General features: G+C 38.8%; 1 protein-coding gene across 2 annotated transcripts in view; it reads left to right on the top strand.

The window, feature by feature from the left end:
• Positions 1–14,801, top strand: part of LOC131255473 (rac-like GTP-binding protein 3) — a 39,373-nt gene extending 24,572 nt beyond the window's left edge. Inside the window, exons 6-8 of one of the 2 annotated variants that reach the window (XR_009176070.1) lie at positions 483–548; positions 1,215–1,332; positions 14,333–14,801. Coding sequence is in view for 1 of the 2 variants with exons in the window: in XM_058256201.1 (XP_058112184.1) it covers positions 483–548; positions 1,232–1,332; positions 14,333–14,372 (207 nt within the window). In the remaining variant the exon portion in view is untranslated. The remainder of the gene's footprint in view (positions 1–482; positions 549–1,214; positions 1,333–14,332) is intronic. The other variant, XM_058256201.1, reaches the window with a different exon arrangement.
• Positions 14,802–19,787: the final 4,986 nt, after the last annotated feature.

The raw sequence follows: 19,787 nt of genomic DNA, 5'->3' as shown, positions 1-19,787 counted from the left end.
GCACCCCTGCTAGTTTATTGTTGTTGTTTTATGAGAATTATTCAAGGTCTAGACTGTAATTTGTCCAATCATTTCTTTAAGGGTGGCAACTTATCCACCATCACATGGCATACATGTATTTCACTCCAGAATGTCTAAATCCTGTGCTCTGTTGTGAATGATGTAGCGCAAAAGTCACACTGATTGGATGATTTTAACCATTTGGCATCAATTGTCGAGTTTGGACCCTCAACCATTTTCTTTATAACCGTCCATATGATGACTACCAATTGGACAGCTTTGGATTGCACAGTAAGTATTTCTCAGATATGCTCCATCCATATTGGGCCTCAGACTTTGGATGATCTGGATTGACACATGTATTCCCAGTGGATGAGTTCCTACCATCAAGGAAATGGTGGAAAAAACAAACAGTAGTGATGCCTGTCATTTAAATGTATGATAATTTCTGTTGAAGTCATAGTGGTTCTTGTTGATTTCAGGGAGAGGAACTCCGTAAGCAGATTGGTGCTGCTTATTATGTGGAATGCAGCTCGAAAACCCAACAGGTGCCTATAAATAATTCTTGTTTCCAAATGGTTCTTCCATATTTTTATGGCTGTGGCAATATTTAAATAGTGAATGGCGTGTAGGGTAGCATTCACCCCTTTGAAGTGTGAGTGTAGTGTGAGCTATTGGTACCTCTGGATTTTTTATTTTATTTTATTTTATCAAGGTTGTGCTTGGTTGCACCAATTTCATGATATTTTGCACCAAATTAGACTGGTTAATAATGATATTTAATGATATTTGGTGCAACCATACACAAGCTAAAGTAATAGGTAAGGGCATTCTTAAGTGTAAATGCTAAAGAAAGAACAACGAACCTGATTTAATACTGTTACTTGTATTATTTTACTAAAAGCATTGAAATGATTAACTAATTATTAAAAATAGAAAAATATAGCAAATCAATGAAAACATTAATTAATTTTAATAGTATAGTGAAAAATAACTTATAATGTGAGCTACGCAGTGTGTAGTGTATGCAAATTATCATGCAGTATAGGTTATATGTGACTTAAGCTATTTTCATGAACTACATCGCGTTAAGGCTAAGTTACGCTACGTAGCGTAAGCTACACACTGCATGGAATAAGTTATTTAAAATACTGGGATATAGTTACTTAGCTCTATTTAGTCAGTGCTTCTTGTTGCTAATACAATGTCGAAAGTTCCACCCAATCTACAGAATGTCAAAGCAGTTTTCGATGCTGCAATCAAGGTAGTCATTCAGCCACCATCGAAACAGAAGGAAAAGAAGAAAAAGCCACGCCGCGGATGTTCATTACTGTCAGTACCTTCATTAATAATACTTTTTGATGACTTGCATCTTTATAGTGCTTCTAAGTGTATATTTCATACAATTCCATATCCTTTTCTGCATCTGGATAATATATAATAATGTCCAGCAATGTCTTTTAGTGTGTTGGAATCCTGCATGTAGGAGTTACAGGGCCCTGCTCAGTAGCAAATGTACAGTTTAATGATACTCGAAATTCTGTATATTTGAGAACATGGTTTGGTGAGCTAAATCTGATAGGCCCCCACACTAGAGATGTAAGGCCCTGAAAATCTCCTGGATTGGAAAATCCCGATGGTTAGGAATTGGGAGCTTCTAATCTGGAAGATTTTTTAGGCATCCCTGACCCACTGTGGGGCTGATAAATACAGCATGTGGGCCAATAAGAGATGGTGCCACATGTATGGGATCATGCATCTCTTCAAATTTGTATGTTTGTTGGTAACCATGCCCCATGTGATTCCTTGTCCTGTATGAATTACCTCTTAGAGGGGTGCAACTCGGGTGGGTGGGTCAGGTTGAGGGTCGACCTGACCCCCCAACCTCAACAGGACCCAACCAGCAACCCAACCCAACCTGAATTCCAACTTGAGGTGCCCAACCTGAACCCAACCCGAAGTCTCTATACTCAACCCAACCCGACCAGACCTGTCCCAACCTGACCCAAATACTTGTGATTATTCCCAACACGACCTAACCTGATTTGAACTCGCTCAACCCAAACCCAACCCAAATTCCAATTGGGTTGGCATTTTTCAATCTGAATCCAACCCGAAGACTTTGACAACCTGATTTAGTCGGGTTCGGGTACCCGAACCCAAGTTGCAGCCTACCTGTTACATGCCACTTAATTGCTGTCCACTTCAGTGAGGTCTCTTAACTTGTAAGAGTATTTTAGATTTTCTTGTTGTAGTTAAATCAACATGAATCTTGTTGATGAGAGTGCCATGTTGCAGTGAAAAGCAATGCAATTTTATGGGAGGAAGCTATTTCATGATAAATGGATATACTTTTTTTTTTTTTTTTTTATTTTTTAAATAATAATTATTTTTTATAACTCCGCTCAGTAGCAATTTCATCGCGTGACAAATGAAGGTTGATATCAGGTTGGCAGCCAGCCGTTGAACTTTTGGAATGCTAGGCCGACCCAAAGTATTGATGTGACAAGAATATCATGATGATGATGAATCTTTCTTTTTCATAATGATTAGTAATTAAATAACATATTTACTTTCTCTTAGTGGTATACTTTCAAGGTTCTCTTTATTTAATGATAGAAAATTCTCTTTATTTATATCATCAGGTGTCTGCATTAAGTCTGAACTTTTTTACACTTATTATGGATGAGGTGTCTAGTATTTAGGAAAAAGGCTACTTGGTTTATGTTGTTTGTGAATGATCTGATGCTGATCGACATTGGGTGAATGCTAAGTTGGAGGTTTGGAAGATACTTTAGAGTACATATATTTAAAAAATTACCATAACCATGAGAGAATTTGGAACGCAGCTTTAGGAGGAATACTTACAAATAGAAGGGTTTAATTAAAATTGATGGCTAGGGGATTCCAAAGCAGCATGTTCTATTACCTTAGCTCTATAAGTCAAAAATATGGAGAGATTGATGTTGATGTGCCCAATAAAAGTTAGAGCCATCTGTATGAAGTGAAGATGCCTCCAGAATTTTGTGTGATCACAGCACCTTTGGTACATGGAAGCATTGTAGGAAACATTGGGGGAATATCACGTCTCGTCTAATGTATCACTGTCTGGGGGAAACATTGGGAAACTCGAGGAAAATGATGGAATTTTTTTTTTAGAGCCATGTGTATGAAGTGAAGATGCCTCCAGAATTTTGTGTGATCGCGGCACCTTTGGTACATGGAAGCATTGTAGGAAACATTGGGGAATATCACATGTCTCGTCTAATGTATCACTGTCTGGGGGAAACATTGGGAAACTTGAGTAAAATGATGGATTTTACTTTTTATTTTTTTATTTTTTTTATTTTTTTATTTTTTTATTTTTTTTAAAATTTTTATGGAACTTTAAGAGGTGTTAGAATACATGACTTCATACTCAAAATAAAAAAAAATATATTACAAAGAATAACTATCCATAATAGTTGTCCATTATTTAGGAGACGAAACTATGCGATGTCAGCCATAAGTGGTGCAATTATATCCAAAATGAGTTCATATTGTTCTAATCTCATACAAGACAAGTAATAAAATACAAACAATACAACCAAGAACTAAAAAGAACCACAAGTACACCTTGGATTCAGATCCAGATGGAGTTATGATGTGGCTTGTAGTCATCGACCCTATACATGCAGGGGTGGGCATAATACTGCTGCTCCACATAACTATAGTACAATGCTCAGATCATGAGTTGATGATACCAAACACTGTGCTCTTTATCATATTAGACAATCTTCACCATACTGAATTTGTATGCCCATTGGATACTATAGACACCATAAGTGTCACCACCTATCGTGGCTTGGCATCATCACTCTATCCATGTCCTGGGTACATCTGTGCATAGTCACATCCATCTCTATATCCATAGGCGTACTATTGACCATATCCGCGGTTGGATGACTGTGAATGTGTGTTGTAGCTGTTGGAGTCAATCCCATAGCCATATGAGCAATATCCATAATGCAGCATGGAACTGGAGCTCCCCTACCCATCATTGATGTATATGGATTATGGAACCAATGCTTATTGCAATAGCCCCTAGATGTTGTGCCCTTCATTAAGGAGTCAAAGGAGTTGTCTTGAGGTCTAACTTCTTCATCCATAACTTAGTTGCGTCAGTGCCCATGGCTATACCTTTGTCTATCGTTGGATAAGGTTGTCAATATGCCTCATAAAGTGTTCAACATCCTCCCCAGTAATGGATGCATCTCTATTGACCACCATCAAGTTTAAGGGGTGTGCTCTTGCTCTCTTTTACTGTCTGCTTATAGCTAACTTAGTCAGGTCTCTATAAATAGGCTCTAGTATGGAAATCATGTCAGGAGCCTTTTCTTATGATGTATTGCTCAGGACAACCAACTCTACCCCCTTTGGCCCAACACACTAGCCCTCTTATCCCAATCCAACCATTTCCGAGGAGGAAAACACTGCTTCATGTCTGACCTTATGCTTGCTAAGACCATGGTATTAAAAGACATCTATGTACTATGGCCGCAAGGACCGTTACATAACAGTAATGGTGGGACCTGTTACGTGATATAGCCATAATGTCTTTTTTTTAAAGGCCTGCAATGGTCCGATATGGAGCCGATGCAGTTTCTTCCATACTTTTTTCTGACCGTTATAGGGCCGTAACGGCTGTTACGACCCACATTGTAAAGGCCATAAGGCTGGCCGTTACAGCCACTGTTACTGTTACTGAGTACGTTGGCTAATGCTCCATAATGTGATGAAATTTGTGGCTAACCTTCTTACCCCTAGCTGCACTATGTGACCTCATGCTTTTTTCTAATAGCTAACAACAATCATGTGTGATTGTAGATAAAGTTTGTCACTGCTCACTACCCTTGCATCTTCAATCACTCTCCTAAGAGCTGGCCTCTCTCTTATCACTTGAAGCATGAAATTGTGGGGTCCAGTCCATGTAATTCATAAACTCCCATGCCTTTAAGAATGCATTCCCATTATCTGTGGTCTGGACTATGTTTGCCACCCACATCTCTTACATGGTGGTTTTAATTAGTCAGTATATGTATTTTGCATCCTTAATATTGTTGAATGCATTGATGGAGTTAAGAATTATTTTCCCCTCTCTTGACTACATCAGAAAATTTATAATGGACAATCTAGTGGATGCCATCCATCCATCACGCACTAAAGTAGCCCTTTTAAGTGTCCCATGTCGGCTCCATTAGAGCTATTTTATCCTCCATCTCCTGTGCTATTGGAGGCTAAACACCTGCACCATGCACTTCAGTAATCTTCTTAAAGTGTGGGATGACAACTAGATTGGTTGGTGCATGGTTGTATATGAAAAGCTTGGAAAATAATGGAACCAAACGGCTCCCCCACATTCCCCTACTCTAAGGATCCTTTAGGTACTTTTGGTTCGCACCGTCATTTCTATATTATGATAGATCTGTTGGTGGATCTCACACTCAAGTGCTTCAGGTACATAGCAGACTTAGCCTCCTTAATGTTCCAACATGAAAAGTTTCAATCCCTGCTGTCCCAGTAGCCCATCTACTGCTACTACTCCCACCACCCCATTCCTCCACCTCTCCCTACTACTCTTCACCCCCTACTGTTGACACACCTTACCGCTTCCATCAATCAATTGCCCATACTCAAAGCTAAACTCAACCTATTGCATTGGCTCCCCATCTCATATTGTCTGCATAGAGTTGCAAACAACCTGTCGGTGCTATTCCTCCGCTCGAGGACACATGGATATGCAACATCATTGTACTCGGCACTCACATCCTCCTCCACCTTCTGAAGTCCTCATATGGGACATGGTAATTCCTCAATTTCCTTGTCGTGTGTAGTCTGTGTCACTCTACTCCTAATGCCAGAACATTGCACTTCCTTCATATGCATTCTCATCTCCATCGGAACATTGGTCAGTCTTTTGTGTTCTTGCTACATGCTTGCAATAGTTAAACTCCCACCTGTACTTGTTCCCCTCAAGTGGCTTATCATATTGCCAACTAATGTCAGGCTGCCTTATGATTGTTTGGACTACTTGAACAATGAGAGAAGACAATAAGAACATTAAAAATTGCAATTAATATTGTTTGTTATGCTTTTATTTCTTAAATTATTTTAATTGACTAAATATTTCTATATTTTCAAATAATTAATATTATTTAACGCAAATATGTCGTCTCCCTATTACATACTTATTATATACTAACTAATAACAAATTTTTTAAAAGTTTTCATTTTTTTAATATATTTAATAAATAAATAAAATTTTAGCACACTGTTTTCTAGAAATAATGCACTAATTTATTCATTGCATATCTATATATTTATATTTATTTTTAATTACTTTGAATTTATTAATTTTTTTTAAAGAAAAAAGAGAGTGGCAAGTCTATGGTTTGCCTACACTCATCAACATATAATTTTTCCACACTTGGATAACAGTTTTAAAGGGTGAAAAGGGAAGAAATTTGGATTTACCCAATTTCTTCAGTTTTCCACCTTCAAAATTTTAAAATTTTTACTTCAAATCCATGTTCATGCATGAAAGTCATGCATGGATATGGATTTTAATTAGTTTCTACCTAATCCGTTGAAAAAATGAATTTAACCACTTAGTTCTAATGAAAATTTCCAAATGGGTTCGTGCATGTTTTTGCTATCCAATCATGATTTGTCCACAAAATTTGTGTTTTTATGCAACTTGAGCCTAGTTGTGAAAGCATGCCTATGAATAAAATCCCCCAAAAAATCTCACCAAAAATTGTTTTATTCTTTTTATTTAATTTTGATCTTTGGGATTTATCTTTTATTGTCTCTAAGTTCACACGATTTTTCATTTATCGTCAATACATGCAAAGCGTGCTTAGATTGATACATTACAACTATACAAAAGGGGTTGGCATGATATGTCGCAATATCGATCACATCATGATATATCATGTGATGTTCAATATATATCGACCAATCCTAGCTATTTTTGTGAATAAAACTTGATTTCATATCTCCAGGGTGCATTCCTAATTACCACATGCTACTTAAACTCAAGGGAAGTTTTTGACGGGTTTTCAAGTGATAATTTTGGGCACAACGTTGGGTTAGCTGAAAAGCAACATAAGTAGAGAGAGTGTTGTGGATGAGGATGTTGAGATTGATGTGTGGGAGGACTGGGAAGGATAAGAGTCAAGATGAGGTCATCCAACACATCCTAGAAGTAGCTCCATAGGAGATAAATGATGGAGAGCATTTGAGTGTAAGGCATATTCATAGTGGCCTTCGCCTGATGAATGGACAAGATCTCACACACGTGTGCCCCTTTGGCATGTGCCATGGATTGCCAATTCGATCTTGAGTTGAGTGAATTGCTTTAGCATTTCTGTCCTATTTCATAGTCTTCCAAAACAACTTGGGTTTTCGATTTTGGTGACTGATCCATCCATTCCATGCTTTGCCACCTCTGATTTCTCTCGGCAATCGGTGGGGCAGTAAATGTAAGATTTAATTTCCTGTTCTCAGGGAGCGTTTGAATCCCAACTGTGACGCCCCATCACTGTGGTCACATGTGGGCGGGCCCCAAGATGGCTGGTAGGCTACTGTGCTGGCAGGCTACTGTGCACACAGTGAAGGTGAAACTTTGTCCCACATCGGAAGTGTCGTCTGAAGTTGTGGTGGTTATATGTGGAGTTGCCACCCTATACTGTATGAGGCCTTTTGGGGGCGACCCCGAGAACTAAACCGTGCAGGCTGTGCCCAGAGCGGACAATATCATACAGTGTGGGCGTGAGCTGTTAGAAATGGTATCAGAGCCGAGGACGGCTTTGCCCTCGGTGGGGGATATTGTGACGCCCCATCACTGTGGTCACATGTGGGCGGGCACACGTGGGCAGGCGCACATGTAGGCGGGCCCCAAGATGGCTGACAGGCTACTGTGTGGTTGGCAGGCTACTGTGCACACAGTGAAGGTGAAACTTTGTCCCACATCGGAAGTGTCATCTGAAGTTGTGGTGGTTATATGTGGAGTTGCCACCCTATATTGTATGAGGCCTTTTGGGGGCGACCTCGAGAACAAAACCGTGCGGGCTGTGCCTAGAGCGGATAATATCATACAGTGTGGGCGTGGGCTGTTACACCAATAATAGATTAGCTATATTTCATTGTAGTTTACTTTAAGACTGTGCAAATTACCCTGTGCATTCATTACTTGGGCCTCATTTCAGAGTCATAGCATTTTCGAGTCTTGAGTTTTCTCACGGAAAGCTCAGGTATACAGTTCTCATATGCAGGACTGCAGTTAGGTAAAGGAGAATGGTCTGTTGCATCCTACCAATTCACCATACACCAAATATCTTCCAATCCCAAATTGAAGATCCTAGCCACAAAGCCTCTCTTTCTAGTTGAATATGGACCATTTCTGCATTTCCCATAGTGAACTGCTATGAAAGGTTAGGATTGTCCTGCTGAGGAGATAGGACATTCATGTTTGGTCAGAACATCCAAATGAATACTGGTCTTGATTACCAAACCATGGACCCTAGTCATATGAACTGATCTTAGCAAACCGTGCAAAGCTTATCTTATAATTTCTAATTTGATTGTTTTCTTCTCATCCTCTATGTTGTTTGTTGTAACAGTGAGATGAAATCATTCTCCCAGCCACCATGCATTTTTTTAATTACATATTCATTACCATTCATAATTTGGGTCGGTATAAGAAAAATCTATAAGATCCATCTTTCATGCATTATCTGATACTTATTGGTTGTACTCAAAAGAAAGCATCGTTCAAATCTTCTTCTTACTTCTGTCACAAAATGCATCACCTAGATATTCCATCATTGACTTTAGCAGCTCAGCCTTTTTATTTTCAAAATTCAAATAGATCAGGTTTTACTAATTTCCTACAAAATCTTTTAAGATTGTAGTTTCAACATTCTTAGCTTGTAGTTCTTGGTGATTACAGAGAGAAGATGTGGAGAATTCTCTGGTTTTCTGTGTTCTATTGCTTTACCCCGTGGGTTTTAAATAGAATATAAATGATATACATGGAAAGTAATAAACTGCTATGGAAAGTAAATCAATCAGGATAATTAGCGGGAGAGATTGATTCTCATCTTTACAAGAATAGAAAGACTACACCTATCTACAACTATCAACCCCCCTCAAACTGATGTGGGTGGCCAGCCAACGATAGTTTGCGAACCAGGAAAGAGTGTTTGGCAGTTGTTATTATCTTCATAAGAATACCCACAATCTAGTCTTGAGACGCCATGTGTAGGATAGAAATAATTCCAAACTGAAACTTCTCTTGAATGAAGTAACAATTAACCCCAATGTGTTTTCCCTTCTCATGAAAGACAAGATTAGAAGTAATCTAGACAACGCTGGTGTTATCCATGAAGTGGAGTCCAGGTATCAATATGAATCCCAAAATCTGAAAGTAGGCTTCTTTGCTGAACTTTTTCACTGCATGCAAAAGACATAGCTCTGTACTCAGCATTTGCATTAGACTTGGAGTCTGTTGGTTGCTTCTTACACTTCAAGATATAAGTGAACTGCCATGAAACATTCGGTACTTCACAGTAGTTCCAGAGGTGAGGGTACATCCCACCTGATCATCATCGGCATAGATAACAAGCTCGAAAGGAGATGTAGATGCAAGAACAATGGCTAATCTAAGGTACCTCTCAAATATTGGATAATCCTTAAGACAACAATCATATGCAAGGTATGTGGCTTGGTAACGAACTAACTAACAACCTGTACAATGTAGGTGATGCCAGGTCTGGTCATTGTCAGGTAAACAAGACTGTCAATTAGGCAACAGAATAGAAGCTGCTCTAAAAGATCACAGTCTTGTCACCATATTGAATATTCAATTCCATTGGTGTTTTAACCATCCTTTAATCAGAAAGGTGTGCATGGTTGATGAGATCCTAGATATATTTTTGGTGGTTGACAAGTATACCACGATCTATACAAGAAATTTCCAATCTAAGGAAGTATGTATGGTGGTCTAAATCCTTCATGGATGACTGTATAACCCACTGAAGCTCTGTGATTTTGGTTGTGTCACTGCCAGTTATGAGCAAGTCGTCAACATAAACTAGTAAAATAAAGGCAGATCCAAATCTGAGGTGGCCACACCACACAAAATAGTGGTCATTGAATGACCACCATAAACTTTTTTGGGGCTACAAATTTTTTGGATCAAGCTAATATTTACGTTTTCCCATCCAGGTTTGTCAAACCTTATGAACAGATTGGATGGCAAATAAACATCACAGTGGGCCCTAAGAAGCTTCAATGGTGGACATCATTGCCACCACGATTTCCTATGGTGTGCTACAGTTGAGCCTTACATCTGTCTCCTTTTTGGGCTCATGCCCTAAAATGACCTATGAAAATGGATGGACACTGTGGATTGGTTGGTGTACCACACACCAGCAACCTGGCTGGTGTGGGTACGTGTCGTGTGAAGATGAGCACTGGCTCTCCTCGAGCTCGAGTTGTGCAAACAGTTCAAAGGAGATCAAAGTTACATGGGCCTCACAATAATATATTTATTATATCCACACCGTTCAACAATTTGGAGAGATCATTTTAGATCATGAGTCCAAAAATGAGTCATATCCAAAGCTCAAGTGGACCACACCACAAATAGCAGTGGGGGGCAATGATTCTCACTGTTAAAACATTCATAGGGCCCACCATAATGTTTATTTTTCATCCAATATGTTCATGAGGTCACACAAACCTGGATGAAGAGGAAAAACAAATATCATATTGATCCAAAATTTCTGTGACCCCCAAAAGGGTTTCAATGGTAGACGTTCAATCTCCCGCTGCCTTTTTCAGTGTGGTCCACTTGATCTTTGGATGTCTTATTTTTAGGCTCAAGCCTTATGATGAGCTCGCTAAATGGATGAACGGTTTGGATATAATAACATATACCTCATGATGGCACCCAAATAACTTGGTGACGTCAACACACCATCAAGGTTAGTGGTGTGCAGTACATCAGCCCATCCGCTTCCCATAATAAAGGCTCGAGGGCCTTTTTTTTATTTAAAAAAAAAAAAATAAATTATTTTTTTAAAAGCAAAGAGGGTTCCGGCGTTCCGAAACCCTAAAATCTCTCCCATATCTATCATTTGGCTGAGGATTTCTTCGGATTTCACTGACAATTTCTCCGGATTTTGCGATTTCAACGGAATTCGCCCAAATATCTCCCAAATAAGAGATTTTGTTTGCACTAACCTACAAATGACGCTTTGATTGGAATGGCCCACCAAATGCATCTTCCGATCAGGGTGATCTCCTCTACAGGTACTGAAATCTACCTGTCGAAAGTTTTTCTTTTCTTTCTTTTCTTCTTCTTTTTTTTTTTTTTCTAGATAATGATGTTGTCCCAACATCCTGGAGTTGGCTACAGTAGCCCCTGCATGTGCTGTAAGTCAAATTTCTTGAAAAAACAAATAAAATCCCGATAAAAGTGGTAGTATCGTTGATATTGCACGATATTTAGCGATATCGAACGATATTTGGCGATATTTATCAATATATCGATCGATACAAAGTATTTTATAAAAATTTTCAAATTTTTAGTCTCTTCTGAAGGGTTTTGTATCGTTGGACCGCGATACCGATAATATTGGCTGATAGTATCGATATTTTGAACACTAGTCTCAACTAGTATATCCATCATATACTTTTGTTGTGACAAATTAATACCCACCTTGGATCGCGCTACTTTGAAACCTAGGAAATACTGGAGTCTACCCAAATCGTTCATGTAGAAGTGCTTTTGAAGAAATTCCCTCAACTTTTCAATGCTTGCATAATCATTGTTTGTGATAACAATATCATTTACATTCACTACTATCACAATGATACCTACGTAACTGAGCTTCATGAAAATAGAGTAATCAGCCTAAATCTGTCTCATGCCAGATTTACACACTACTGAACTTGTCGAACCAAACTCTTGGACTAATAAAAAAGAGAGTAGATATTTAGATGTAGAGAAAAATAATGGCAACAAGACTTGAACCCATTTTGTTACCATGTTCATTGAGAAAGAAGAAATGATGGAAGGAGTAAAGAGAAAAGAAGACAGAAGGGGAAGTGAAAGTGCATAGGAGAGGTGCTCACTAAGAAATGTGAAATAACAAATATGCCCTTCTCACTTAAATATTCACTCTAATCACCCTAATGCTACGCATAACTAGGGGTGTACATCGAGTCGAACCGAGTCGAGCTGGCCTTAGCTCTACTCGGCTCGGCCACTAGCTGACCTCAGCTCGAACTCGGTTTAGCTCGGTCCTTGAGCCTGACTAGCCGGCTCGGTTCGGTTCGATCAGCAACTCGGGCCAGTTCGAGCCGAGTTCAAGCCAAGATTGTGCAACATTTCCACCAACACGCGGACCACACCTTCAAAATCCCACTATTTGTAAAACAATGGTAATGGTTTTACAGGTATTTTATCAAACACATTCTGAGCAACATAAAAACCAAGAAAAAATGGGTATTTGTTTCATGTACTTACCTTCCTTGCCACCAGCCATACTTTGTTGGGTCATTTCATCAAACACTTGGTGAGCAACATCAATATTAAAGGGAGGAAGACCGAGGTGAGCGCCTGAGAGAGGAGGGAGAGACTAGAGAGAGAGAGGGAGGAAGACCAGAAGAGGGGAGCTCGAGCTCGGGTTAGGGTTTAGGGGCGCCGAGTAAGGGAAAGGGCCAAAGGGGTCAGGGTTCGTGCGGCTGGGTGAGGGAAAATGAGTAAAGGTAAGTATTTTATTATTATTTATTATTATTATTATTATTTTATTTTATTTTAAATTTTTTAATTTTTAAAGGATATATATACCCTTGCACCGAGTCGAGCTGAGTTCGAGCCGGATTCAATCCGAGTCGAGTCGAGTCGAGCTGCGGCAAGCTCGAACTCGTTTTCTAGCGAACTCAGCTTCGAACCGAGTTGAGTCGACCGAGCCAACCGAGTGTACACCCCTACGCATAACCAACAAAAACTATAGGAAATGCATGTGAACTACTTAATGGACAAGTTATAATCGTCCTCCTATCACTCACCAACAAGGTAGGCCACATGATCATGACCATTCATCACAGTTCATCAACACTCGTCCAAGTTTCCAATCACAGTTAATACCAAAGCATATATAAAGTGGGACCCTAATGACCCTGTTCCATTCAGCAATAAAGGTCACCAACGACCAAATTCCAGTCAACAAATCAATTGAGTCAGATTGGCTTGGAGGCATGCATAAAGCGAACAACAACTCATTCTTCTATGCCTACTGAATTCTTGTTTCCACTTTTTCCTTTGAAAAGTATTGGATATTGAGGGCAAAATGATTGTTAGAAAAAGGAGGCTGCGGGTGACATCTTTCTTTGTTTTTTTGTGGTTCTTCCTATATAGTTCACTAACCCAGATTCGACTTGTTACTGGGTCATGTCGACTGGGGACTTGGTGGATTGACCAGGTGGCTCAAAAAATAAGTCCATCTTTGGTAGACTCCTAAAACTGAGTTCCATCTCATTTAGTTAACAGTAACATTTGTAGGCATCTACAAAACAGGGTAATTCCTGTAAACTAAAATGAGATGAACTCAGTTTTAGGCACTCTGTGTGTGTGTGCGTGTGCGCGCACGCGTGTGACTCTAATCATCAATCCGGACAGTCCAATCACTAGTATTATTGGGAGCAAGCCATGGTGCAACATTCATGCTGATTGTACAATCATAACCCTTTGAATGAGGCCAATTTTTGTTAATTGCTACTTTTTATGAGCCATTGATCACATGGTTAGAATCATCCAACTAAAGTGCTAATTTCTAATCATAAGCATTACAAAGCATGATCTATCAGATAGATGGTTCAAGATGATGATTAGGCCTATGTTGTTTATCCTCTTAATCTCAACTGTCCATTTTCCATGTTATTGATCGGATGCGTAGGATCATCCGATTTGTGTGATTTTTGCAGCATGGCCTGTCCCTAGTTGTATGAAAGACGAGATCGTCTGAATTGATGATTGGACATGCCATCTGTGACTGAAAAGCTTTGGGAGGGAGGGTATTTTTTCTTCTTCCTTCACCTAGTCACCCAGTTGGTGATTGAGTCGAATTGACTTGCTGGGTTGGCGAACTATGGTACTCTGTACAATAGCTGACATTGCGTTCCCCTTGATATTCTCATTTTTTTTCCCTTAAGCATTCTCATTTGCTAACCTCACCTTGATGGCTTAATTAGAACAAGTTGCCTTGTGGCATGATTGCAGGAATGTCCTATGCGGAAGGAGCATAGTGTGCTTCAAATGAAGTCTACTCGTAATTATATCCTTGACACATATAGCTACCCTTAAAATATGTGGCCTGCAGCATCTCCATCATGTTTTCATTAATGGGTTTGATTCTCATTTGGTGTTTTGTGTTTATTGATTTGTCAAAGGCTGCTTCCATTAGAAATGAAGCCGTTTATTCATCTTGAAAATGTACAAAATGTTGAAGAACAATGTTTGGGCAGGTACACATGTTTTAGCTAAATGCCTTTGGTGCGCCGTTCTTCTCAAAGCGATGACTATTCGTCATTTTACTGATTAGATGCCATGTTTGAAATGTAAAGCTGAAAAGTGGACTGAGAAATGTACTGAGGAATATCCTCAATTCAGTGATCTGACAGACAAAGGCCATCATCCTGAGAGTTTTCCCTGTTTCCAAATTTTAAAGGTGGTAGTATCATTTCTTGTATCTATTTGTATTTTCTGATCTATTCGTTTTGATTACATGAAAGTTGATGATTACACCTTCCCTATTGAATATATTGTTAGTACTGCTTAGATGAATCATGCAAGGAGAGGTTGTGCCCACATGGCACTTGATCTGATGGCGTGCAATGTGTAGTTCTAGAACTTGGTTACTCAAGTTGAAGTCGTCCGAGTCAAGACTCGGAATTGAGTCACTCTTGTCAACTTCTTCTCTTTTACACAAAGTTAGAAAGGCGATGAGTTTTGACTCACGGAACTAAGAAAGCAAATGGTTAGTACCAACACGGAAACATGCTACATGCTGGGAACTAGTTTGTTTTTTTCTCTTTTATATATTTTATGATATTTGGTGCAACCAAACGCACCCTAAACTACCTGACTACATGTAACATTAGTAGTTTCGGTCGAATTTTCCCATGCAGGGCATTTTAAAACTGTGCATGCATATCACGGATAGGGTTTTTACCTGTATTCATCATTCAAGTGGTGTGATCAGTTGGGATTTCACCCACATTTGTCAACCACCTAGGGCATTTGTTATTATGTTAGTAGTCTGCTCCCACTTAACTCCTTTGTGTCTAGCCTCATAGAAGATATCATATTAGGGATCCTGTAGGCAATCATGATGACTTTATGAAATCCACTCTTTATATTTGTTGCGCCAGCTCATTTTAGGGCATCATCTCAAATTTGAGGCAGTTTAAAAACCCTTCCAGACCATGACACTGGAAGAAGTGATGGGCTATCCATCGTTGAAACCATTAATGGTGCCCTTCTCTTTTTTTGCACGTATCATGTGCATGTATGTAGCCACACCCTTTACCTTCTCTCTCCTTTCTCTCCCCCGTTCTCCATGTGTCGCATCGTGCCATGCCCCAGTTATAAATAACTTTAATTTGATTACAGAGTGTAGGCAGGTAATGACTTGATTTGAGTTTTTTGACCTTGTTGAGTACTTAGTCAGGTTTTCAGGTTCTTGAACTGTGGTCCTGCGCCGAAAATCTCCTGGACTTGAAGGTCTTGTGCATCCGATCTTTGTTCTCCTGCAGAGTGCGGACCATTGCTGTATTGTCTTCATGACTGTCAATTTACTGGCAATGTTAGGAGGGTCATGATTGCAAAACATGGAGTATATGTCCATCTGTGGAGCCCATCAGGTCAACAGGCCAGATTGATGTCACCAAGTTTTGTGGGCCCCACCATGATGTATGTTCATCCATTTTATGAGATCATTTTGTGGCTTGGGCCAAAAAAATGAGGCAGATCCAAAGCTCAAGTGGACCACACTATAGAAAACAGTAGGGGTTGAACGCCTACCATTGAAAACTTATCGGGGGACAAGTTTTGAATCAAGCTGATATTTGTGTTTACCCTTCATCTGGGGGACAAGTTTTGGATCAAGCCGATATTTGTGTTTACCATTCATCCAGGTCTGTGTAACCTTATAAACAGTGGGCCTCATTATCCCCACTTCTTTTTATGGTGTGGTCCACTTGAGCTTTGGTTCTGCCTCATTTTTGGTCCCATGCCTTAAAATGATCTCACAAAATGGATGGACAGTGTGGATATGACACATCATGGTGGGCCCCACAGAACTTGGTGTCGTCAACACACCACTGAGGCCGGCACATCACGCAATCTGCTTCCGACTTGTCCAAACCTAAAGCTGGACGATATTGTTGATATTCTTTGTTGGAGGATATTATGTCTTCTTTCTCATGTCTTAGCATATGCTCCCATCTTTCCCTCCAATGTGTCAGTTACGCAGAAGGTGGGCCCCACCATTATTACATGTCAACTAACCCAGCTGATCAGGCCATGAAAAAGGTCGTAACTCATAATTCATGATCAACTGGGTTAACCCAGTTTCACCCATAAACTGGACCCAACTTGACTTCATATTTAATTATTGTAAATTGAAAGTATTATGAATGTAAACAGATGTTTAAAATAGTTAAATTTAGTCAAGTAATATATAACATTACTCTAAGTGAGTGTTTAGATGTACTTCCTCAAGAAGGGGTTTCCAGAAAGGGGGATTGAAACCTTTTTTTTTTAGTGCCTATTGGTTGAGCAGGAGATGAGATGGAGGTTTGTGAAGTGCATCAAAATCATTTAGGTCTCATTCACTTAGGTGGGCTGTTAATCTTTACATTTTTTCCCTTTCACTCGTAATCGGGACGAAGTGGACTTTAGGGGTATGATTAATTGAGTAATTGAACTGTGTGAATTGTTTATTAGATCATTATGTGAACCATTTTTTTAATAATTAAAAAGATCTCCATTTTAAAATTCTACAGGAATCCAATAAAATTTTATAATTACCTTTGGTCTAGCTTGGGCTAATAGATTGATTCATGCAGCGATTTGAACTTCGCTCCATAGAGGTATTTGTTCATTCACCTTGTATGTTAATAAGAGAAGCGGCTTGAGCTGACATAGGCAATTATCTTCTATCAGCCAATTAAACTCAGCTACTAATCTGTCACCTCTTTAGTTATTCATTCGAAGAGTTGAGTGTATCCAAACAGGCCATAAGGGCTCCATTGGGTTGATGGGTCTGGTAATAAATTTCTCAGTGACTCATGTATAATCTCTTCTGCCTAAGTTGACTCAGCTAAGTTTCAAGGCGAAGCGGTTGCATACTATTTATAAATCTTCCTTCCTGAAGATGTGTCTTTAAGCATGGAGATTTGGATGTTAGAAAAGGATTTATTTTGACCAGGGACCCAAAGGTCAGCCTAACTATCAATGACGATGAATAAAGGATATATCAACAGCAATACATTCCAGGGGTCTCTGCATTCTTGTAATGCAATCTGCACAAGTGGTATAATCGGGTTGTGCGCTAGAGAATTTCATTAATGATTATTACACTCCAACAAATGAACGATACAAAGAACAGCTCACCGTAATCAAGTCCCGACAGTGAAGATTCTTGTGGTGAATATTTCACTTTGAGGCTTTCTTCAAAATGAAACTTGGAAGTCGAGTGTTTTTGCAACATGGGGACTTTGATGCAGGCCATATCAGCGCCAAAAATTTATTTAACCTTGATGCCCAAATGGCCTGCAATCTAGGTGCTCAACGGCCCAGATTCTCGGGAGATCCATGTGAAAGTTGTCATCTCTTAATGTTTGGTATCTCTACAAATAAGAGTTTATTGGCTTATTTCTGAAAAAACACAAGCTTTTAGACTGTTTGGTAAAAAGTATAATTAGAATGCTTATTTGTATAGAAAGTAGCAAATAAGTTCGGATTTTATAAGTTGGGATGGGGTTACTTTTTGAAAAAGGGCTTATTTGGCTTAAGTAGGTAGACATTTTACACTATTTTTTAGACAAATTTGTCCTCAAAAGTTTCCAAGTAATTTCCATTTACCATATTATCTTCTTTTTATAATTTTTTCGAGGTAGGCACTCATGGCAAAATTACGTCCCAAATGTCTTAAAATATGAAGATAGTAGTCATCCATTTTTTTAGTCATTTAGGGCATGGTTCATCTACAGTGAGATCCACCAAAATAACTATTTGGATTACTCTTATAATAGAGTTGTTGTAATCTTTAAAAATGAAGTCAACTACCCTTAAAAAAAATCTTATTTGTTTGGACCCGTGGGTTGTGATTGTCTATAAGCCAATTGGACCACTTGAATGTTTCCACGGACGTGGGCCCACAAAAAGTTCCTTATTTGGTTTGTTTAGCTTCGATGGTAAGTTTTTATTGGTATTCACATCACTCATCCATAGGCTCACTTTTGATGTATCAAACCATATTGGAATGATGTAAAATCATATCCATTTGAAATCCCACCGAATTATCTTTTAAATGAGTCTAAGATCATGTAATTCTAATACCACTAGATTTAAATGTGATTAAGTTAATGAGGTTGTGATGAGATTCAAGGATATTCTTGTCATTCTAAAAGTGTTATTAAAAAAATGGTTAAATTAGAAATAATAGATGGATAGGATTACTTAGCATATCTTTCCTTAAGAAAAAAAAGGGTTTCTTTGGCTTTAAGAAGAGTATATAACTAAATGTAATCTCAAAATTTTCAACTGAGTGATTGTGGGTCTTTTCTAAAACACGAGTTTTATCTTCATTCCACCCATGAGCTGAAGGAATTCATCTTATCGACAGTCACTCACCCGAGGATCATCCTTTATTGAAGGTTTTCCGTGATATGTTGCTTGAGTCACTTGCATGGATATTAGGAAAATAATGAACTAAACATATTCTTTTTTTTTTTTTTTTTTTTTACACTCACCCACCCACATGGGCACTTGAACTTAGGATATTAGTGTTGAAACACAAAACGTTTACCACTAAACCATGCATCAAGACCTAACTAAACTTAACCTTAGCCATTCTTGTCGTAGTTCGTCTCGAATGGGCATGCATGACAAGCTAGGTGGAAACACAAGTCCATCCACAATTTCCACTGGTCTTGCATAGCTAATTAGAGATTATAAAAGTTGAATAGCAAACATTTCTGTAACGGAATGGCTACGTTGAGCGGGTTCAAATTGGTCTTAAATGTATGTGGTTGGTTTAGCCACTAACAGAGCATATTGTGACTATACTAAGGAATTAGCAATTCAGTCAATTGAATTTTTATTTTTTTATTTTGTCCCATACGCTACTTGATTGATTATCTAGATCTGTTGATGAAGTTGGTTGAATAGTATACATCAGATAGAAACTTAAGAGGCATGATCAACGATGCAGATTTCATGATGAAGCATACATTTGCTAATTTGGAAGTTATTGTTTATTTAAAACGTCTACGAGTTTTTTTAAGCTCTCATGTGTTTTTGGTCTGGAGTTCAAGGAATCTTATTTACATTTGCATTGGGTTGCTGCCCACTTTTCAGATATACAAGTCAATGGCGATATCCTGCCTTGTTGATGCTCTACACTGGGAACACGCACAATCCATCTCTCTTATTATTTTTAATGGGTGTA

Source organism: Magnolia sinica, chromosome 9, assembly GCF_029962835.1.
Source record: "Magnolia sinica isolate HGM2019 chromosome 9, MsV1, whole genome shotgun sequence".
Classification (NCBI taxonomy): Eukaryota; Viridiplantae; Streptophyta; class Magnoliopsida; order Magnoliales; family Magnoliaceae; genus Magnolia; species Magnolia sinica.
This window is presented reverse-complemented; position numbering and strand designations above follow the sequence as displayed.